Consider the following 22,043-nt stretch of genomic DNA (forward strand, 5'->3'; position numbering starts at 1 on the left):
GATGCCGCCTCCGCTCTCCGCCAAATGCGTTGAAGCCAAAATGCGCGGGAAAGCGCCGATCCTCCCGGCAGAATCCAGCGCATTGCAGCTCCAGTTCTAGCTCGGTCGTACCCGTTTTGTATCCCACAGCAGTGCCTGCGCCTGGCAAGATGGAGTCAAGCACGTAACGAAGACGAGTTACTATTGTTAGGCTGTGCTGGTCTGCAGTGTTTCTGTGTGCTTCGGTGGTGGTGGATGAACATGGCACGGCATCGGGATGGGGCCCACGAGCTAATCGGGTCGGAGGACCTGACCACGACGACTGGGCAGATACGCAGACCGCGCGACTGCTTTGAAAACTCGTCTCAATTCGCCCTCTTCATTGCCTTCTGAACCCCGGCAGGAGAAAAAGGGTCCTTGACGAAGGCATGCCACCTCGACGTGGCAGTGGAGCCACAACCTGCGAGGTAACGCAAAACAAAGAGCGACAGCTGCGTTCAGGAAAGATAGCTCACCCCTGCGAGGGGATCTGGAGACTGGGCGCAAAGTCTCGCCAGGTGTTGCACACCGTACTTTGAGTGCGTCTGCTCCTGAACTCCCCGATTGGCGCGAAGGACTTGTTGGGGCCTGCATTATCCAGTGCCAGTTCATCAACCGTTCTCCGCACCGCGCACACACACAGAGTGAAAGAGAGAGGCAGCAGACGAGAAGATACGTCGAGCGATCCACATCCCGCCCCCATGCCATGCCATCCTGTCGCAGCGCAAAGCGCGAGAGGAGAGCAGCCACTCGTGTTACCTTTCTATGTACCGGAGTACGGAGTACCTGAGGTGGAGAAACCTCGAGCCAAGCGGCGACATCTGAACAAACGTAGCAGGTGAGGGAAGAGAACTACGGACGATGGCCACGACTGTCCGTTCCCCTCCTGACCATACCTGGTCTCCCTCTCGATGGTGATTCGGCAACGGCATCGCATTTGAAACCCCGACCAGTACTTACAACCACAACATTGACGGCCTGGCCCAATCTTGCTTCACGGCGACCTACGCCGCGAAACACCCCTGCCACCCTATCTAATAAGCTCGTCGCTGGCGGATCGAGCATCTTACCGTCGGGTGCCTTGTTGCTGATTAGGTAGGGCCAGGAGAGAATCTCGTGCGCAAACCACTCCCGTGCGAGCGCGCACCAGAGCTGTGGAGAGCCTGGTCCGGACAGCAAGCGATCCCATCTGTATGTAATAATCAAGGTCCTACTCGGGTCGAACATATCCAACAACTGCCCACTTCTAACTCTACGGGTTCTTCCCCCGCCGCGCTTGGTAGCCGATTCCAGGCGGCAGTATGGAACTATCGTTCGGGCTCGACGATTCGACGGCGCGGGAGTGTATATTGATACAAACATGTGGTGACGGACTTTCCGGAGCAAGCAGCCTGGCGATCGCATCCATCATGTTAGCAGCCGCTTTGCCAATGTTCCCGCCTTGCCTCGTGCACCAAGGCTGCTGCGCTCCGACCACCCTCTCTGGCCGCTAACTCTCTTGTCCTCTTGGTCCCCTGCTGTGCGAGACTCGCGGCGCCTCTAACTGGCCCCGAAGGAGGATGCCATTGGCTCACTGGTCATGTTGCTCACGACCCATTTCGCCGCCCAGGTCTCGCGGTCTCTACTTTATATCCTACATGTGCTGCCCGCTTACTTGGTCCTGATTGCAATCGCAAAGCGCCCGCCTTTGATCGCTGCCGAATGGAAAGTGGCCCTGTTTGTCTCACGCGGCGCAACAACCGCGGCCGCCAGAGGCAAGCACGAGCAAGCATACAGCCGGCTGCTGAGGGCCCCGGGGTCCGATGGCCGCAGATCACTTCACCTAATAAGACTGCATTCTCCGCCAGACAGGCTGCAATGGCCCCAGCCAGCATCGCCTAATGCGCTCATGGCGTTGACCTTTGGCAGGGACCGTGTTTAGGGCTCGTCTTTGGAACTTGAAGGCATTGGGCGGCTTCCAGCTAGGTAAACGGCTCAATGGTTGGGGTGGATTGGCGTCAAAACACTAGCACACGCCATACCGGACCTGCAGTTCTGGCGCCGTCGTGGCGTGCGGGAGAGTGTGGTGTGCCATCCAGGTAGGTCAGCGGAGGGAGATGGGGGCGAGTGTATGGATGTCTGGGGCTGGTGCGACCTGGGGGGGATAAGATGGAATCCGCGATATTGTGCCATCGCGGTCCTCAATTGTCAAGTCGCAAAGGCGGGTGTGGGCCGGCCTACGAGGTACAGGACGAGATACAATGATGCCCTGAGGTCACACGGCGGGCGAGCGACCCGGGCGCATTTCGCGAAGCAGTCGGCATGGCTGATAAGGGGGCGTGGGCGTGGCCAGGAAAGCAGATAGGAAACTTGGCCAAGAAACTTGACGCGAAAGGGCCGACGCTTCTCCAGATGCCATCCCCCTTCACCAAGATCGGCCAGGCGATTCCGGGTTTCCCCTCTGATGCGCAACCCTGGCATATGTGGTGCAGTCGCGGTAGGGTGGGATGGCGCTCTGCGAAGCGCCCAAGTGACTTGGAACCGATCTTGATATGAGGGAGACATTGGGTTACGTATCTGCAGGCACTGTAACTCTCACATTGAAAAAAAGGGTAGACTGCGGGGACCGAGTCATAGTCGGGCCCGATGTCACGTCTCTTGTCTCTCGGAGGGCCCGGGTATGTTCGCGGGCTGCTGGAGTGGAAGGAGGGCCACGGTACATGTAAATGTTGGCGGTGCTGCTATTCCAACGTGTTTGCGCATCATCTGTGGGAGGAAGGATGCGCACCCGGCCAATATGGGAGAGGCTGGTTCAGGGTGCGGATCGGATTGGATCATGGATGATGGATGGGCTGGCTGGAAGGTCCGCGGCCGCGGCCAGGATGGACGAAGTTTCGATGGCTCAGACCAGACAGGGATGGCTGGGCGAATTGGAGGAGAAGTGAGGAGGAACAGGCCTGACGGATGGCACCGCAATAAATAAGGTAAGGTGAAGTAGGAAGGTTTGTCTTGTTTGCTCGCGGGGACGGGGCCAGTTTGAACCAGTCTTGAGTGGTCGCATAGTGTGTGGCATCTATGCACTTGGAGTGCGTTATCTGACCCGAACTGACCTTAATTCGGTCGGTCAGGTCGCCCTGCGTTGAGCCGACACGAGGCAAGAAAGTCAAGTGGCTATTGGTGAATGGGGAACACCGGGGAGGTGTGGTGAGGTGAGGCACAAGTCAGACATGGACCGTATATTCCTTGCACATCGGGCGCTTCTCCGTCATCAGTGTATGCTGGTGTGAGTGCATTATTCGAGTTGTGTGTGGCATCCGTATGTATGTGAGATATGTACCTCTCCTCTTATTCAGCACTCGGCAAACACCATAGCACACAGACGGCTCCGGAACCGCTGGGCGCATGCCCACCATTCATAGCTCGGATATGTTTTGGTGTGAATTCACAGCCCTTGTTCCGTCATGTGTCGTCGTCGTCCTGTATCGAAATAAACAGGGCGCACAAGAGAGACAGAATGGAGCGTATCGGTCCTCGAATGCTCCCCCTGTCCGAGTCGCCAGAAATTGATGCTTCTAGAAGACCGACTGCCTGCGAGGCAAATTACAGTACGAGAGAGGCCATCATATCCGCAAATAGGCACTCGCGAGATTTGATGGATCAACCAACCGCCAACCCAGCCCAGCCCAGCCCAGATCTTGACTTGACTTGACCGCCTTGGAGCGAGCCCCAAATCATCTGCCACACCCCCCGTCCACCACCAGGCCCTGGTCCGGTCCGCTCAAGTCTGCGGTCGCTTGGTCGCAGGACGCTGGTCATTGATGTGCGGCGGTGATGTGAGGCGCCCCAAGTCGCGCAAGCATGGACGACTTGGGCCCCTGGCCGTCGCCGTCGCTTCTCGCCAACCAGCACCGCCTGGGGCCCCGATATCAAGTCGCAGGAGATGGACGTGGGCCATTTTGACTATGTGAAGCCTCGAAAACAAAGACGCGAAGGCTCTGTCGAGGCGCAGAACAAATGCGCCTACGGTGTCGAGGTACCCTTCTCACTTGATGTGCTACTGCTTCGCAACGGGTACCTCGAGACATGAGCTGGCCAGGAGAGACGGGACGGGCGGGTCCAGGTGCCACTCACTCTGCGGTGAGGTGCGGCAGGTACCCTCCTTTACAAGGGAATTACTGGCCAGGGCCCTGTATCTGGGGCGAGCTAACCACCTGCTGTAGGCCAGGTAGGGTAGAGTCGGCAAGGTCGGTAGAGGACCTGACCTTGCCGACGCAGGGTCGCCCAAGAAAGGGGGGACGCTTCAGGGGGCCAGTTAAGAGCTACAGCGGCTGCCTTGGCCCGAAGCCCCCCTGTGGCGACAGTTCCTCTAGGCAAGAGGCACTCGGTTACAGCGCAACGTGCCCCGAAGGAAAGAGCGCCCACGGGGGAAGAACATACAACACAGTCTCCCTCGCACTGTCGACCCCCCAACCGGTGGCCGGCAGTTTGGGGGGGACCTGGCTCCTCCACAGTGGCAGTGGATGTGCACCTGCACCTTGGGCCGCTCGTCTTTCCATGCGCTCCGTGTTAGTGAGCGCAGACCCAAAACTGCCTTACCTGAGAGTGGACTGGACTGGATTGACTGGGCCTGGCACCTGGACCTGAGCTGACTAGGACTGGGAAACTGGAACTGGAACTGGAACTGGAACTGGACTTGACTGACCGACCGCAGACAAAATCGTAACCTCGCCGGGCTCCTCTTTTTCCCTCTCATGCACACAAACCTGCGAATTGCCCAGCAGAAACCATCATTCAACACCACTTCCTTTCGTCCAAAGTGAGTCCTATCTTTGCCTTTGGTCTTTGCGATCGAGGCTACCTATCCCTTTGCACCATCCCGCTCCAGACCCCCGACCCATGCTCGCCTGTGCTCCGCCTGCTCTGTTGTCGGGCTGCTTCGCTACGTCTGCTCTGCGTCCGCTTCCCGACGCAGGCCCAGCTCAACCTCTCCTCTCCCTCCTCTTTCCTCCCCGACACCCCATCAACAACGACGAGCCACTCCATTCGAGCCTCTGTCGGCATCCCAAGGCTAATCGCTTCTAGTCCATGCCATAGATCCTACAAACACCCTCCTTCTTCCCCTCGTCCTCTCCGACCGTTCGCTCCGGCAGCGTCCTTGGTCAGATCGCCCCGTCTGGCGCTGACCGCACGACGACCCAGGGCGCTCGTTGCAACGTCCCTGGTTGAACCCCAAGTGGAATCATACTTGATTTCGCTGCCAAACCGGCTTGAGCTTTGGGTTGTTGGCCCTTGATAACCTCGTCTGGTCGACCGCCCGCCGACCCAGGTCAGGATCCCACCCTTCCTGTACCAAGTTTACGACCGCCGTCCATTGCACCAACACATACTCCATCAAACCCCCCTTCGCCCGATTATTCTCCATCCAACCCCATCGATTCAATACTACAAGCCAAAATGACAAGCATGTCGCCCACAAGCGCCGTCAACGGCGGTTCCGCGGCCACCTCAAACCAGGGCAGCGTCTCGCCCCGGCAGACGGTGTCGCCCAAGAATGTCGCATTTGAACTTCTGTTCACCGAATCACCACAATACCGTGCGCGGCTCCCTATGCGAGTCCAAATATATCCTCACGATACGACTGACTCTATCGTCACCACTGTCAAGAATTTCTACGGCCTATACTCGGGCCCGACCGGCTCTAAGGGCGTCAGCTTCGAGGACGAAAATGGCATAACCCTTATCGCCCGATATGAGAACTTCCGCAACAACATGGTCGTCTATGTCAGAGTTATTGAGGAGCCTCCCTCTGCCTCTGGCCCTTTTGTGGCGCCTACCTATCACAACCCTCCTCTCAGCGCTCAGCCATACTACGGGGGCGACGGCTTCCCGCTGCAGCCTCCGCCGCGCTTCGGCAATGAAATCTCTAGGCCCTCATCGAGTACATCTCGTAGGCGCAGCCCGTCCCCCAATGCCGGGCGCGGCCGGCGAAGCGGGTCCGCCAACACAAACCCCAAGAAAGGCCGATCTCGGTCTGCCAAAACCCGGGACACCGGCGCCAATGGCCACGCCGATATCTACAGCGATAGCGTCAACGGCTACAGCAGCGGCGACGGCGCTCCCGGCTCCAGCTGTAGCAGGGCCAAGGAGCAGATTGGCAACACTGAAATCAGTCTTGAAAACATTGTAGAGGGAGGTCGCCGCAAGCGAGCTAAATTTGAAAGCTCGGTAAGTCCGCCTGACACCACACATATTCACCACCTTGCCTGTTCTTGCCCCCATGCTCATATTGCCCCATCCAGGAACTTCCCCTATTTGCTCCCCCGCAGATGCCGGCGGCCACGTCGAACCCTTCCGTGTCTCCTGCGCGCCGCGCCGAGCCTCAAAGACCCTCTCTGCCTTTTGTGCATCCCGGCCAGAACCCTTTTACAAACCCACTTCCTCTGCAGTCTCCGCAAAGCCACAACAACGCATACGGGCAAGGTGGATACTATGCGACGCCGTCGTCGGAACGTCACGGTCGCGGCAGTATCGGATACGGTGGGCATGGCAGCAACTTTGGCGGTATGAGCGGCATCCTCCCCACCCCGGATCCCACCGTCGGCAGCTGCATGTCGGAAGAGGATAAGGATGTGGCTATCCAGCTTATGCGCCTGGGTGAAATGTCGAATATTTCCCACGGTCGTACATCTGCTTCAACGCTTGATGACACGTTCAGCGGTCGCGCCGATGCCGCATCCTCCACTGGTGCCACTAGCGACGGCGAAAGCGAGAGCGATGAAGAGGAGTCGGCAGCCCGGCGCCAAAAGCTGGATGCTGCCGGCGTCATGCGCAAGATCTACCAGACCACGGAAAGCCACTTCATCCCTCAACCTAGCATTGAGACAAGCGGCGACGATGCCAGTCTCGAAAAGGGTGCCGAAGGGATGGTCAATGGCGACCGCAAACCTGAGGTGCTGAAGAACAAGACCAACCTTCCTGATGCCAGGCCCAAGACACAACTGCCTGGCTCTAAGCCCAAGACCTCAAAGATTAGCAAGGTTCCTCGGCCGACCATTCCGAAGCCCAAGAAGGCCCCTGCTGCCACCAGCAATGGGCCGATTTCGCCCGCTTCCCTGCCTCCCTCGCGCAAGCCGTCAATTGCTTCCGCTTCCACCGCCCCGGGCGCCCCTGGCGAGGATGATCAGCTCGACCTTTCCGCCAAGCCCCGATGTCAGCGATGCCGCAAGAGCAAGAAGGGTTGCGACAGGCAGCGACCTTGCGGACGATGCCGCGATGCCGGTCTCAGCGCTGATCAGTGTATCAGCGAAGATGAAGGCAACGGTCGCAAGGGCAGATACGGCCGACACATGGGAGTCCCCATCAAGAAGGAAGACATTGCCAGTCCCGCACAGCCTGTTCTTCTACCCGCTGCGCCGATTGGCACGACTGCGGCAATGGTCGACAAGAACAAGAAGCGAAAACGGTAGAGCAATCGGTTCGCATCCCCTTTGTCTCGACGCTTGAAGAGGAACAATCTGGATTTGTCTTGGCCACCTGGCTATTTCATACACCGTTACGAAGTTCCATTACTGTCCTTACCACGACGAGAACTTGTCGGCCTATCGGCGTTTGGCGACAAAGATGTTTTAAAACGGACAAGGCTCCAGGATCCAATCGCGCTTCGTCGCGCGGCGTGTCTCCTGTTGCTGCAAAATAGGAGGATGTCTGATCTGGTCCTTGAAGACCACCCAACAGCACTGGCAAAAGGGCAAGATTTGGTGGTGGGGTTAATGGGGGGGATCTGCCGGATGAGGATGGTTGCTCACGCTCCTTTTGGCGTTTCGGGTATTTTATGGGAAGCGGTGTTTTGCTATTTACTGGTCTGCGCGCGTGGTCCTTTTTTTTTTTTTTCGTCTCCCTCTCTCCTTTCTCATTTCTTTCGCGATGAAGTGGAAGTCAAGGCGAGAACGCTACAGTTTCTGGCGAAGTTGTGCGGCTGTACGATGTGGTGGGCGGTGGAGGATCAAAAGCAAGCGGAGACGTTGGAATACTTGCTGGCGCATGCGCACCTACACATGCGCACGCCATCACTTTGAGACGGCCGAAGTTTGAGCTGTTGTCGCGAGGCGAGGAAGGGCATGGAAGTTTTTGGACGAGAAGTGGACAAAAAACGGCGGTTCTACAATGGCAGGCGAGTCGGTCTCAAGACTCGCGCAAGGTTCAGATTGTCCGCGGTGGAAGGTGGATCGCTTGCCTGCGGCTTTATTATTTCCTATACTGGCGAGGGAGATGAAGCTTTACTGCGCGACCGAGGCTGCTCCCGTTACTTAGTTCCCCTCTGTTCCTCTCTGGATGCTATTGGAGGGGGAAAAAGAAGGCGCAGCTACGATACGACTGTTTTTGCTAGTGGCAACGTTTTCTGTAGGGAAAAGCCAAGAAAAAAACAACATTGATCATGTACAGCAAGATCCGTCGTGGTGCCGCGCAATGCGATTGATGTCACGCGACAGCAGGAAACGGCCTTCAAGGGCGAAGACACTGCGTCCCCCGGCGCGGAGCGGGGGACACCACAGCGGGAGTCGTTGAATGATGGATGCGGGGCTAGGCCATCTTCGGCACTAGTGGGCGGTTCTCGCCGTTGCATCCCGTTCCGGCTCGGGCAGGGGGGTGTGCAGTTGGGATAATGTGGCAGCGTTTCCGTTTTATTTGTGGATACACAGTCCACGTTCAAGCACAGTGTGTCTGGGCCGTGCGCAATCATGTCCAAGCTCTAACCTGGCCCGCGCTCTCGCGCGACAGACGACAGAATTGTTAAGCTCCCAGGGAAGAGGTACATCGGACAGGGCGTAAGAGGTTCGGATTATTACGTCATTTCCGCCTGGGAACCCCGCACTGCGCGGCGAAGCTCCCCGCATCGTCGCGCGAAGAATTGTGTTTTTCTTCTTTCCCGCTCCCTACAGCTCGGGTCGTCCTCAGCAGATTGCGGCCCTCGTACGTAAAAGAATTGGGCCGATATTGCGATCAATAGTCTTTTACCGATCGGTGCATATGTGCGACTCCGCGATTGAGCGGTTTGGTGGTTTTTTTCTTCTGTGGCGCTTTTTATTTTTTATTTTTTATTATTTCACTACCCCCGCCTTTCCGCCCACTCAGGAGGGGCAGGGGATGAAGGCGAAAAGGTTACGGATTGGGTTTTGGATAGAGCGGTGAGCCGATTACGACGAGGTTTCGAAGGGCTGGCGAGTGTGTGCGTACGTGCGTGCGTGCCGTGCGTGCGTGCCGTGTGTTGCGCTGCGCTGTGCTGCATCTGCCGGTGCGGTGCGTGCGCCAAAAGGCAATTCGCGCGCGTTTTCGTTGTTTATTTGTTTACTTTTCTTGTTGTTGTTTCTCTTGCCGCTTTTGTAGATTAAAACGTTGGCGCAGCACGGTTCGGGATTGGAGGGGGGTGGGTGTGGTGGTGTTTCACTGGTTTCTCCCGCTGCGCGAATCTTTCCTCGTTCGCGGCGACTGGTTGGGCGACGACACGACTGCGACGGCGTACGGCACGGAAAAATAAAGAGTATCAACGCTATTGTTCCCCCTCCCTCCCTTTCAACTGGCTAGGTCACAGTCACAGAGTGATTGAGGACAATGTTTGAGACTCATTGGGTACGACGCTTTATCCGGGCTGGATGAGTTATGCGCACGCGCTGAGACGGGCTGGCTTGTGGACGGAATCGCGAGGTGAGATAAGGCGATGATGGTTTCCGGCGCAAATGGGGGGGGGGGAGGGGGCGTGTGTGGGGGTTGTTTGGTGCGGATGTCAATTGGTCAGTGGCACCAATAGTTCAGTCGGTTTTCTTTCGGACCGCGCAAAGGGCGACGATGCGACGATATGAGAAGTGTTTGCGCTGCGATGCGACAAAACGGTGAATGACCGGAATGAAGATGCGCTTCGCATCCGATTCGGCGCCGGGGTCGAGCGTGGGGGAGGATTCCACTGGTCCGTGCGCCCTCCGTTCTCGCTACGCTTTCCAGCGAGGGCTTTCGACATTGACGGTTTAGGTATCCCGAAAGCTTTCCGCCAGAGAGCCTCCTTATACACATGTATATATATCTTTATTTGGGTCTTATTTTCCCCATTTTTGTCTTTCCCTTATCGATTTTTGCCGACCGCTGGGGTGACAGCGGCAGGGCGGGAAGCCCTCCCGCGCTGGTTCGGACGGGTTGAAAATGGCGCCATTTTAGTAAAGCACGCGCGCAACTCGCGCCGAATACCAAGGGCAGTCTCTAGCCACCGAGCACGCTGTATTATCTACAGGAATCCTTCTCGTCCGCTCATGCCTCGGCGGAGGTGTCCGACAGGATGCCAATGGATGTAGGCCAGTCGTGGCCTAGCCCGGCCGATTCCCGCATGTCGGACACCTCACCGGGTGACCACGCCGGCAAGGGCCCCTACTGGAGCCAGCAGGATGGACGCGGGGCCCCATCCGGCCCTACGTCCAATTGGCGTGAACGAGTCACGTAGGGCTTGGTTGTGACCGCTCCGGGCAAATCGGAACGTCGAACCTCGTTGGGCAGCTCTTGGGAAGGGGACGTTGTCGGAGTGGTTGGTAATACACATCGACCTGTACGGCGGGCACATCTATAGGGCGCGAGTGACACCGCTCCGCAGGGAGGGCCCAACCAGTGCCGTCCAACGAGACGGCCGGACGGCGGAGCTCGTTACTTTCCTATCACATTGCGTCTGGCTCTACTGCCCAAGCCTTCCCGGAAGTCAGTGACCGACGGATACTAGGGGAAATGTCGGACGGGTTCCCCTTCGGCCACCCTGTCGTCCTGCCAAAGACCGTACGGTGGCGCAATGCGTGCCGGTATTTGGGGGTGACAATGTAGGGCGCAAGGCGTGGCTTGATTGGCAACGTCTGTCGTCCACGAAGAGGGCTCGTGGCGACCCAGGGTCCCGCTTCCGGCCGTCGTAGCGGGAATAAGCACCCGGGTTACGGGTCGTCCCTCAAGCTCTGCCGTTGAGCTTTCTCGGTTATCGGGAGAGAGGGACCGGTCTCGGCCGGCCATCTTTACTAATAGACATGCAGCCGCTTCCAACCTTTTTGGGTGCGATACTTTGATGACATTTCCTACAAACACTGTAATATCTAAACCAATTTCCATCTGCTCCTTCTTCTCCGCCATACCTACATCAATGGACTTGGTCAGTTTCGTTGAACAGTTCTGTGTACTCTTCGCCGGCCATAATTCCATTTTTCATCTTCACCCTCGAGGAGCACCATGTCTGACGGGACCGACCCGATAAGAAGCCCTGCTTATGGTGATAACACGGCCGACGGGGCCGCGGAGAAAGGATTTGTCACGGAACCGAATGTCGAGGCTTTCGCGGAGGCCCGCGAGTGGTCTGCCGAGCACGACCTCGTCTACCCGGAAGGAGGATGGACGGCGTGGTCCCAGGTCCTGGCCGGCAACATGCTCAACACGCTCGCGTGGGGCTACCCGGCAACATTCGGCGTCTACCAACTCTACTACACCGAGAAGCTGCACCTCCCCGCGGCCCAGGTCTCATGGATCGGTTCGGTGCAAGTGTTCCTAACGTTTGCGATTTGCACCATCTCGGGCCGGCTGACGGATGCCGGATACGCTCGACATGCCGTTCTTGTAGGGTGCGCCCTCGTCGTCTTCGGCTCCTTTATGACCAGTCTTTGCACTCGGTACTGGCAAATAATGCTCGCGCAGGGTGTCTGCACAGGACTCGGCCTCGGCGTCCTGTTTATGCCGAGTGTCGCCATCATCGGGTCATATTTCAAAGAGAGGCGATCCTTGGCGTTGGCGATTTCGGCCACTGGCACTGGCGTCGGCAGCCTCATCTTCCCCTCAACCATGCAATATCTTGTTCCCCAGGTGGGCTTCCCCTGGGCTGTGCGCTGCTCCGCATTCGCTGCGCTCGTCGTGGCAACAATAGCCAATGCACTTTTGAAGCCCCGGCTACCCCCTAGAAAGTCTGGTCCATTGATAGAGTGGGCCGCCTTCCGGGAAGGGCCGTACATATTGTTTACGTTGGGGGTCTTCTTTTATTTCATGGCGCTGTATTTTGGCTTCTTCTATGTGAGTCGCAAATCGCCACACCCTTGAGTCCGTCTTGCACTGACGAATGTGAAAGATCAATACGTACGCCCGCAGAATAATAGGCTTTTCGACAACCGAGTCAGTATCGTTGCTTCTGATCACCAACGGCATGGGCATACCGATTCGGCCAGTTGTCGGCTACATGGCCGACCGACATGTCGGTCCGATCAACATGTTCATACTGACAATGTTCCTTCTGGGTTGCATGGAATTCGCTTGGATTGGCGTAAAGACCCGGACGGGTATGTACGTCTTCAGCGTCTTCTTCGGACTGTCCAATGGAGCGGCACAAGGTGTCTTTGTGGGCTCCACGGCAAGCCTGACAACAGACCCGCAGAAGATGGGTACAAGATTCGGCATGATTGCAACCATTTCGGGCTTCGCAACGCTAGCCGGACCACCAACGGCCGGCGCAATCATCGACAGGTCCGGTGGACAGTATCTCGGGGCTCAAATCTGGGGCGGTGCGATGATGATAGCAGGCTCGCTGACACTTGCAGCGGCGAGGATGGCCAAGGCAGGAAAGGCCTGGGGGGCCAAGTTGTAATGGGAAACGAAGAGACAAGAGCACCTCGACTGAAAGTTGCCCAAGTTGCTTGGCTGACAATAGCGAATGTAATCTTTGCAGAAGGGTCATAGACTCGGTTGATGGGCCACCGAGCATGGCGCATAATGAGAATAAACATGACTTGTTTCCAATGAGTCTCGGTCTTTTAGTTTTTCCTCAACAAACTAAGAGCCTCGGCGAGCAGCCGGGCGATCTGCTTGCCATCCTCCCAGACAAAGTCATGGTCGTGTGTGAGGGTTTTGACGACTGTGCACTCGACACCGTCCTTCCCCAGCTTTGATACCATGCCATCGATCTCGGGCTCGTCAACTAGCGTATCTTCGGGAGACCAGGCCAGCAAGATAATTCTTTGTTTAGGCAAGACGTCTTTGAAGCTTCCCGAAAAAGTGGCCGGCACCACCTTGTTCCAGGACCCCTGGTCTTCGCCAAAGGCAGCGGCAAGAAATCCGGTATAGGTCTTGTTGTGACGGTCGTTGAGATCACAGAGTTCATATATGCCGGATACACCGATGAATGCCTTCGGCATCTGCACCTCCGGTGGTGGGGCGGCGCCGAGGGCAGCTGATCCCATCGGCAGCTGAAGGGCCAAGGTAGCGCCGGCCGAGTGTCCAATAAGAACATAACGGTCCCGGATGTCGTATTCGCGTTGTAAAAAGGCGAGAGCCGACCAGACATCACGGAGATGGTCCGGATGTTGAGCACAGCGAAGTTCTGACGGGGCGGTGACGGCAGGGTCCTGGGGAAAGTCGGGGTGCGGGGATAGACGGTAGTCAATGCTGATGAAACCGCGAACCTCAGACTTGGGTATATCATTGGCCTTGATGATTTCCTGAATGGAAGCCCCAAAGTCGACGAGGGTCTTCCGAGGATCGCGCCAGGCACCCCCATGGATATAGCTAGTCGCAAGGGTGTCAACAGATGACCAAAAGCGGCCAGATGCGCAAAGCCAATGCTAAGGCATTTGGGCAACTCACATCACCCAATATCCTGCCGCGTTATCGGCATTTGAGGGGAATTCCCACACGCCTAGCTTTTGAAGCTTGTTGTCTGCGGCATAGTGGTGCTCGGTGAATTTCAGGGAGCTCGACATGGTAGCGGCGTGTTGTAGCTTGAGTTGGTGGTCAACGCAGGGCACGATGCGGCAGGGCCAGCTGGGACAGGGCGCGGACAAAGAGGGTTCCGAGATGCTGGAAATCCTCCGGGATACTTGGCGTAACGTGAAAGGACGAGGTGGTGTGTTGAGGTGGTGGTGGTGGTGAGACGTTGGCACCTTGATAGGCGGGGAATGACAAGCTGTGAGAGTGTCTGTGCGAAACCCGTCGGTTTTTGGTACTTATTTGTCGCGCATCGATCAAATGTTCGGAATTGCTGATAGCAATGAGGGCAAACCACCGAACCAAAGGTGTGGGTGGGGCCTTCCGCCTTCCGGGCTCCCGTCCTTGCATCCGCGTCCGAGAGCGACCGTTTCAGGGCTTCCGGTGATAATAACGGCGCGCTCTTTTCGAGTCTCTCCTCCTTCGGTTTCAATCACAACATCTGCTTCCTTCAAGTGCCGATTGCGCTTATCATTGTTATCGGCCTGGCCACTCCCTTTGCGTCATTCAGGGCCCGTAGTCTCATCAACTATCACAACACCCGTTGCCGCAACCGAACTACTCAGTCTGGCGAGGCCGACCATTAGCCTTGCTTCTGGAAACTGATAGAAGCCTAATGGCAGGGCCGTCATCGCCCAGACATGCACGATGCAACGCTGTACATCAGTAGCTGAGCGGGAGATGGGCTGGTGAGAGCGATGTAACAACGGGCGGCGATCCATTATTGACCCGAATTGGCCGGCGGCTGCTCACATTCAATTCATCCTGTGTTCATAGTGAGCTGCAATCGCTGCAGCCTAGCTGGATGGCGTGGTCAAGTCGAAGCCGGCTTGTCTCCATCAGTCAGCCGCGGGATCTTTCCCGGCCTCTATTCTAACCGAAGCTCCTTCGCTCCTGACACCTGTCACTGAAATGACTACCCCCACGTCCGTGCATAACAGGAGTGCCCATTGTGGCATATCCTTGACACTGAAAATTTCCTGATCCGATCCGACATGATGGCAAGAGCAGCTCGGCCGATTCTTATTGTAGTGTAATGATAGGCAGCCACAGCAGCTTGGTATCGCGATTCCCACTGCCCAGGTTCTTCTCACGCCCGCAACCCATGCTTTGGGCAGGCCAAGAGGCCAAGGAACAATGCCATGGGGTCGTATTCCACGCCCACAAGGCAAACCATCGCCAAAAGGGAAAGAGCGTGTTGTGTATGGTGGGTTGGACATGTTGGTTGGGACAGCGTTGCACTCAAGCACTCTGACAACCCTTGTTTGGCCATACAAGGGAGACAGGCAGACATCATAAGGTCATAAAGTCTCAGGCAGAGACTACCATACTTCGTAGCAGGCTGATTTGAAGCCGGCTATTCGTTCCGACGGCGCATGGAAAGCCGGGCCATGGCAAAGGCCGGCGTTGAAGGAATCTCCCGCGGTCGCAAAGTGCGGCTGGGGGCCAAGGTGCGGCAGGGCTTGCTGCTGCTGTTCCTGTCTGGACGCTGACAAGGGGAGTCGTGAGAACCCTACCACGTTGCCTTAACGCCGTCACTGGACAAAGAAACCCTGGCGTACGAGGCGAAGGGTGCCTTTCGCGCAAGATGCGATGGAGGCTTGTAAACGCAACATCGAAACCTAGCACGCACGCAACCATCCAATCATTGATGGTGAGCGAGCCAATGTCTGGACTGTCATTTTAAATGAGGTTCACCAAACCCCTTTCCGTTAGTCAAGATGGGGAGGCAGCAAACAGTAGAGTGCGAAGACAGGAAGGAGGCGGCACGTTTTGCGGCGGCGGCGGCGGTGGTGGTGATATCTTTACATCGTGAGACATCCCCTCATGGGTGCGGATTCGGTGCAGATGAAGACGAAACGAGGAGATCAGTCCTGGCTGTGTGTGTGTGTGTGTGTGTGTCTTACCTGCCCCCGTCATCAACAGGCGAGCTTTACCTGCATTGCTGCGCCTGCCCCTCTGCCTTCCTTTCCGTCCGTACGCTGGAACGGGTTGGTTGGTGCAGGGCGCGTTTTTCTCTGCATTGGCTCCTTCCAACATCAATCTGGCAGGGTTGCCGACATCCACTTTGGTCTGGACGTCTAGCCGAAGTAGCAGGGTACTTTAATTATAACCATAACAACCAGAGAAGACAAGTACACTATACATATGCAGCACCTCGGTGTATGCATACTGCCTATGCAAGGTACGCCTTCTGGTACAACCTCACTTCGGCCGATGGTGCAGCTGCAGGTGTAGGTGTAGAGCAGGGGCAAGACCGAGAGTAAAAGCAAGCACTCGGCACGCAGGCCAGGGCAGGGCAGGACGTGGCACAGACGCAGCATCGTAACAATACTCGCTGCAGAGAATGAAGGGGGGCCTAATTGCCTACCTGACTTTCTTCGGTGAAAAGCCCTCCTCCACCAGCAGCGGCCTGCAGAATCGTCCGACACGCACTGACTGCCTTCCATTCTACTTCTAGAGCCACGTCCGTGCCTCGATGGCGAAACCTCCTCCTTGGGCAGCCCCGATGGACCGACGCGAGCAGGAAACGGCTTCGTCTTGAGATTTCGTCTAGGCCAGCCAGCCAGTCTGCCAACCATGCGAACAAGCGTCCTATCTTGGTCGGAACCCATCGTCGATGTCGGAGGACGCCGTCTCTGGCAGCGCCGCTTCCCTGTCTTGGGATACCGCCATCAGAGAGCCCGGGTATTACCTCGTCTGTGCTCCCTCCACCAGTCACCGAGAGCAAGCTTTGCCATCGCCAAACACATCCATAGTGTATAGCAGATATAACGCGCTATTTTCCGAGAGCGGAGCGCCATTGTTTTGCCAACTCCTAGCAAGTGCCTTTCGCTGGCTCCAGCACACACAACCCCAGGGGTCCAGAACCACTGACTACTATAATACTACATAGAATCCAGAATGCTCCTCGTCCTGGGAAATAACTGTAATCCACAAGCAAGTCACTGTTCTTCATCTACCGACGACGCTACTCATCTGGTCTAATGATCAGCTCAAAATTTGTGCCGTGTGTCAAAGATATGAACCAGCCGCCGAATAGCAGCGCTCTATTTCTCTCACGGCCCTCTGACGTCCCGGGTCTATCCCCGCCCCGCACCGCTGAAGACTGAGGTCGATGATGGGATGTTGACTGGGATTGTGGGACGTGGATGTGCCAGACCAGACCAGGAGGGGGAGGAGGGTCTGCGCGTCTTTCGTCCTCTTGGCCTTTTCGCAGCTCTCCCGCAGGGCCCCATTGCCAATGGACACACCCCCCAACAGACAGCAGAGCCATGTTGCATTGCTCTTTCCTTTTTGCTTGCAAGCTTCTCCAACTCGGGAAAGGTTCCCCCTCATTCATGGCTGCAGCCGAACCAACCTGCGACCCAACCAAAAGCTACCGCTTCATCGCCTCCTACTTCCGCAGGCTGCATGGCTCGGCTCCTCGTACCCGTCTGCCTCACAACCGACTTTGCCAACTTCCCGTCATCTCGCACCTCGCCGCCTACTACACTAGCGTGACTTCTGCCTCATTAGCAAAATATCAAGTTGGCCGTCCATTTTGCGACAATGCTGCTAGTGCGCATGACATCGCGCCCTCGTCGTCCAGGGATGATCCAAATCGCTGGGCCCGGACCAGGACGCGTCGACCATGTTCAGCGGAGCTGACTTCCATGTTCTGCAGAGGAGCCGTCGGTCCAGATTTGAATCCGAGCTTCTAGCTCGATTGTGAACTCCATCGTGACGGGGATCCCCGTCAACATGAACTTCAGCAGACAATAGCGCGAACCAAGCCAAGTCGCCCGCTCCTCCCATTGTCACCTTTTGTTTTCGTGGGGCTGATTCTGATACTTGCCCGGATGCTACCAACATGTATCAGCTCCTGGCCGGTTCAAGAGACATCTTTGCGTATGACAATGGCTGTCGTTGTTGGAAGTGTTTCCCGTGCAGACGCCCCAGAAAAGCAGCGGCACAGCGCCGGATGCCACTCATTCTCGCCTGTTTGCTTCTTCCGCATCTCTTTTCAGTTACCACCGCCGAGATAGTCACGCCGCGTAGGGCGAATGCTTCTCTTTCTTGCGGGACCAGCTGGCTCGTTGCTTCCTCTCGGGGAAGCCCTTCCACCTCCATGGTTCCCACTTCCCGGGCCCCATAGGCGTGCGTCTTCCTGCAGCCCTCATCACGTACTAGGTATGTATGTGCGTGAGACGCCTTTGCAAATTTCAACCGCGAATCTGACTGCAGGTGTGTTTAATGTAATAGATTGCGCATTCTGGCGCCCTGTTGCTATGCGACACACGGTCTTCTTATCAGCTTCTGGTCTCTGCTACCTTGCGTGTTATTACGAGTCTCTCTCCCATCTTCATGCCGTACGGCCTGAGAATTGCTTTGCAGGAGGACGCCAGTGAAAGAATGTAAAAGGCCCCGTCTGGCCAGCCCTCGTGGTCCCACTGCCTCTATTCCATATTCCACCATAATCCATGCGGCTGGTCTGAACTGGCACACTAGAACCCTCGTCTCTCCCCACACGTTGACCCTGCCTTACCGGGGCCCATCTCCGGGGGCTCAGACTCGGCGACCCTCTTTCATCCGCCTTCGGACACTTGGGATTCTTACCCATGGTTCTGTCCTATCCAGCCCAGGGCCGCCCCTGGGTATTCCAGCATCGTCCAGCACGGCTGATTAGGTTAAATCCCATCGTCCCGCATATGTAATCATTCCAGCCTGCTCCTTTCCCTTCTCGTTTCCCCGTTTCGCCATGCCCTTTCCCCTTCGTCGGTTCCCAGAGCATCACGGTACCGCGGCCCTATGGCTAAGGTGGATTTATCAGAGAACAACGGCGGTGCTCTTGTAGCTACCGCCATCACTTTCCTTATTCTTTCCTGGTTCTCCGTCGTTCTCAGAAGCTATGTCCGAGCTTTCATGACCAAGGGCTTCCAAGCCGATGACTGGCTCATGCTGGTCGCCCAGGCAAGCCTCATCCTCCTTGGTTGCGCCAACCCGGATGCTGTACTGACTTGTGATCTCAGGTTGTTTTCACTCTCTCCTGCTCTTTCATTCTTCTCGGCGTAAACGAGGGCCTGGGCCACCACAACAAAGCCCTCCACCAGGATAAGGAGATCTCGGCCTTGATGGTAACTGTCCTCGGTTCGGTGTTTTGCCGCCTCCTTTCACTAACACAATGTTATAGTATCAAGCCTTAGCCACCGCCACATATGTCCTTAATATGCTGTTCATCAAGCTGAGCATTGGAGTCTTCCTGCTGCGACTCTCCAATTCGAAGGCCTACAACTGGACCATCTACATCAGTCTGTCGATTGTGACTGTTTGGAGCCTGGTCATCTTCTTCTGGAATATATTCCAGTGTTCGCCCGTTCAAGCTCAGTGGGATTACACTATTCCCAACTCCCGCTGCGTGTCGGCAGATGCGATTGTCGCAGCGGCCTACTCCATTAGCGTCATGACCATCCTCAGCGACTGGCTCTATGTACGTCTCTCTACAATTTGCCATGTTTCTCTCGATTCTCCCGGTATTGTGCTGACATACCCCAAGGCCCTTCTACCAATTCCTATGATATGGAATGTCAAAATGACCAAGCAGGCCAAGGCCACTGTTATTGTGATTCTTGGGCTAGGAATATTGTGAGTTGCGCCGATGACTTGGATGGAGCAATGCTGATTGATCAACCACAGTGCTAGCATTGCCACTTTGATTCGGCTAAAATTCCTGGCGGATTTGGGCGACGTTGACGACATCTTATGTACATATCTCTTCCCTAACACACGCTTCACTGCAAAACATGCAGCCAAGCCTTTGCCCCGAATCATACTAACTTGAGTGTAGTCGCGGGAACAGATGCTATGGTCTGGACTCTGGTGGAACCAGGAGTCGCCATCGTGGCGTCGAGCCTTGTTACTGTCCGGCCACTCCTCAGAGCTTGGCGGTTAAGCGGATTCACTTCGACCGATCGTACCCCTGGCATGAGTGGTGTAAATGGTGGTATGAGTGGTGGCATGAGGTCAGGAACGACACGATCAGCACCCCGCCGTAACCCGTACGGCGCCGACGACACAGATAACGACATGGAGCTTGGAGGCGTAGGAAAACATGACCCGATGCCTCGGCCGTCCCCCCATGCCGGATACCCTGCACCGTTCACGCAAAGCGGTTCGAAGGAAGTTGGGGCGCGGCTCAGCTCAGATATGATGGCGCCACCGAATCGAAGACGAGGCAGCATCGTCAAGAGCGAGATGTACGTTATCGAGGGCGATAAAGCGAGCGGGACCTGGGGAGGGGATAGACTAGGCGATTCCCCGAGCGCGTCTTCAGTCGACCTTGATGGCCTCGACGCCCAGAGTCAACACAGCGGACGTGTTGGCCTTGGAGGTCGGAGGGATAGATGACGCTGGCTAAATGGAGACCGCAACTATCATATCGATACTTTTTTTTATGTATACATCACGGCTTCACGGGATTCATGGGGTTCACGGGTTTTAAAGGGACATTTGGGCGCATGAGGGGCACGAGAGCGACACGGGCCGCCACGATACAGCCCTGGCGGGGAGGGTTTCTGTACTAACGGTGGGCTTAGAATATGGGGATCGCGACGACTCCAGTCTGCGAGTGGGATGGCCATTTCAAAATGGGGCGGATACTGGGATGCATATATATAAAGATTGGAAGTATATTAGGTCGTGTCACTTCGTGCGCGGGCAAACAGTCCGCTCCGAGACCAGCTTTGGTAAAGGAGCCTAACAAAAAGCCGCCCTTGGGCGAAAGCTGAACAAAATAATTTGAAATAATTAAAAGGGGTCCTGGTTGTAAACCTTCTCCGCCTCGGCATACGCATCATACGAGTACAGGAATCCCTGGATCTCGGGACACGTCCACCGCGAGGGGAACCCCGGCTGCGGCTCCCTCCCCGGCTCTAGTGACGCCGTCATGATCTCGTCCCGGCGCTCCTGCTCTGGCCCGTCGGGCATATGGAAGTCATCTCGCTGCCGAAACGACTCCATGACGATGCGCTGGCCGCGGCCCATACGGAGGCGCTGGTACATGGCGGCCGCCGCGGGCAGCTGTGCGCTCTTGCTTTCTCGATTGCGGACTTTTCCCAGGAGGTGGCCCAGGACGGCGCCGTCTTCGAGAGACGAGTTTGCACCCTGCGCGAGGTAAGGGAGCATCGGGTGGCAGCAATCCCCCGCCATGAAGAACGTGCCTTCGGGACTGGCCCACTGGTCCAGGGGCTCGATCCAGCAGAGCTTCCACTTGTGGACGCTCTCAACCTGGTCAAGGAGCTTGCGGAGCAGGGGGTCCCAGTTGGAGAAGAGGGAACGCATCTCTTCCACGTCGCCAATGACCTTTGTTGACCCCTCGGGGAGGTTGTCCGGGGAAAGGAGTCCAAGGTTCAGCATGCGGCCTTGTTTTACTGTATAGGAGACGCCGTGGGACTGCGGACCGACCCAGAAGTGGACGGTTTCGGACTTTATAAATGCCTCGAGCTCGGCTTTGTGGGGACCCTTGAGGGAGTCGATGGGGATGGCGATGCGGAAGGCTAGGTCGCCGGTAAGGGCGGGCGGGCTGGGTCGGTCGAGAAACTGGGCACGGGTGGTGCTCCACATGCCGTCGGCGCAGACGACGACGTCGCCGGCTACTGTGGACCCGGACCCGGAGTCAGTCTCGCCATCGTCTTCAGCGAGCGTGATGATTGCGCGGTCAAAGTCTACAGAGCGAGCGCGGGAGGAAAGCCGGATTTCGACGCCGAGGGCGGTGCAGCGGTCGACGAGGGCGCGCTGGAGCTCGACGCGGTGTAAGCCCCAAAAGGGATGGCCGTAGCGGGACTGGATCGTTTGTTGGAGCTGAGACTCGTGGGCGAGGAGGCGGGTGCCGTCATAACGATGGACCGAGAGGGTTGAGGGGAGAGTCGCGAGCGGAGACAGGGTCGAGTTGAGGCCCCAGGCTTCTAGGAGACGTGTTGCGTTGGGGGTGAGTTGGAGGCCGGCCTAGGTTTCCTGTCAGCATGGGAAAGCTTGTGAGAGGCGAATGCTGGATTTCGGAGAGACCTACACCGACTTCTTGGAGTTCTTTGACGGTCTCGAGAACTGTTACGCGGTGGGAGGGGTTTGCGAGCTTGGTGGAGAGGGCCGTGGCTAGGCCTGCAAGGCCGGCGCCGATGATTATGACGTGAAGGGGCCCGCTGGCACTGGATTCTGGTTGTCCGCCCATCTTGGAAGTTATCGGCCTTTCATTCGATGTCCAGTGAAGTGTCAATAATGTCAAGCGGATCGTGCGAATACAACGTGCACAA

At 56.7% G+C, this 22,043-nt stretch overlaps 5 protein-coding genes across 5 annotated transcripts; 3 read left to right on the forward strand and 2 right to left on the reverse strand.

The window, feature by feature from the left end:
• Positions 1–5,451: 5,451 nt before the first annotated feature.
• Positions 5,452–7,463, forward strand: EsH8_III_000899 (Zn(II)2Cys6 transcription factor domain-containing protein; the record flags this gene model as incomplete). Its single annotated transcript, XM_083262624.1, has 2 exons — positions 5,452–6,222; positions 6,297–7,463. The coding sequence occupies 2 exons, from the start codon at positions 5,452–5,454 to the stop codon at positions 7,461–7,463; spliced, it is 1,938 nt and encodes a 645-aa protein (XP_083123111.1).
• Positions 7,464–11,244: 3,781 nt separating this feature from the next.
• EsH8_III_000900 (major facilitator superfamily domain-containing protein) lies at positions 11,245–12,640 on the forward strand (the record flags this gene model as incomplete). The annotated part of the gene is made up of 2 exons (XM_083262625.1): positions 11,245–12,072; positions 12,128–12,640. 2 exons carry the CDS (start codon positions 11,245–11,247, stop codon positions 12,638–12,640), a joined length of 1,341 nt encoding a protein of 446 aa, XP_083123112.1.
• Positions 12,641–12,806: 166 nt separating this feature from the next.
• On the reverse strand, positions 12,807–13,751 carry EsH8_III_000901 (Alpha/Beta hydrolase protein; the record flags this gene model as incomplete). Its single annotated transcript, XM_083262626.1, has 2 exons — positions 12,807–13,557; positions 13,636–13,751. 2 exons carry the CDS (start codon positions 13,749–13,751, stop codon positions 12,807–12,809), a joined length of 867 nt encoding a protein of 288 aa, XP_083123113.1.
• Positions 13,752–18,546: 4,795 nt separating this feature from the next.
• EsH8_III_000902 (uncharacterized protein) lies at positions 18,547–20,142 on the forward strand (the record flags this gene model as incomplete). The annotated part of the gene is made up of 6 exons (XM_083262627.1): positions 18,547–18,708; positions 18,768–18,872; positions 18,929–19,225; positions 19,292–19,380; positions 19,432–19,499; positions 19,583–20,142. The coding sequence occupies 6 exons, from the start codon at positions 18,547–18,549 to the stop codon at positions 20,140–20,142; spliced, it is 1,281 nt and encodes a 426-aa protein (XP_083123114.1).
• A 399-nt stretch (positions 20,143–20,541) lies between these two features.
• Positions 20,542–21,961, reverse strand: EsH8_III_000903 (uncharacterized protein; the record flags this gene model as incomplete). Its single annotated transcript, XM_083262628.1, has 2 exons — positions 20,542–21,738; positions 21,803–21,961. The coding sequence occupies 2 exons, from the start codon at positions 21,959–21,961 to the stop codon at positions 20,542–20,544; spliced, it is 1,356 nt and encodes a 451-aa protein (XP_083123115.1).
• Between the last annotated feature and the right edge of the window lie 82 nt (positions 21,962–22,043).

This window comes from Colletotrichum jinshuiense, chromosome 3 (genome assembly GCF_051148585.1).
Source record: "Colletotrichum jinshuiense chromosome 3, complete sequence".
NCBI lineage: Eukaryota > Fungi > Ascomycota > Sordariomycetes > Glomerellales > Glomerellaceae > Colletotrichum > Colletotrichum jinshuiense.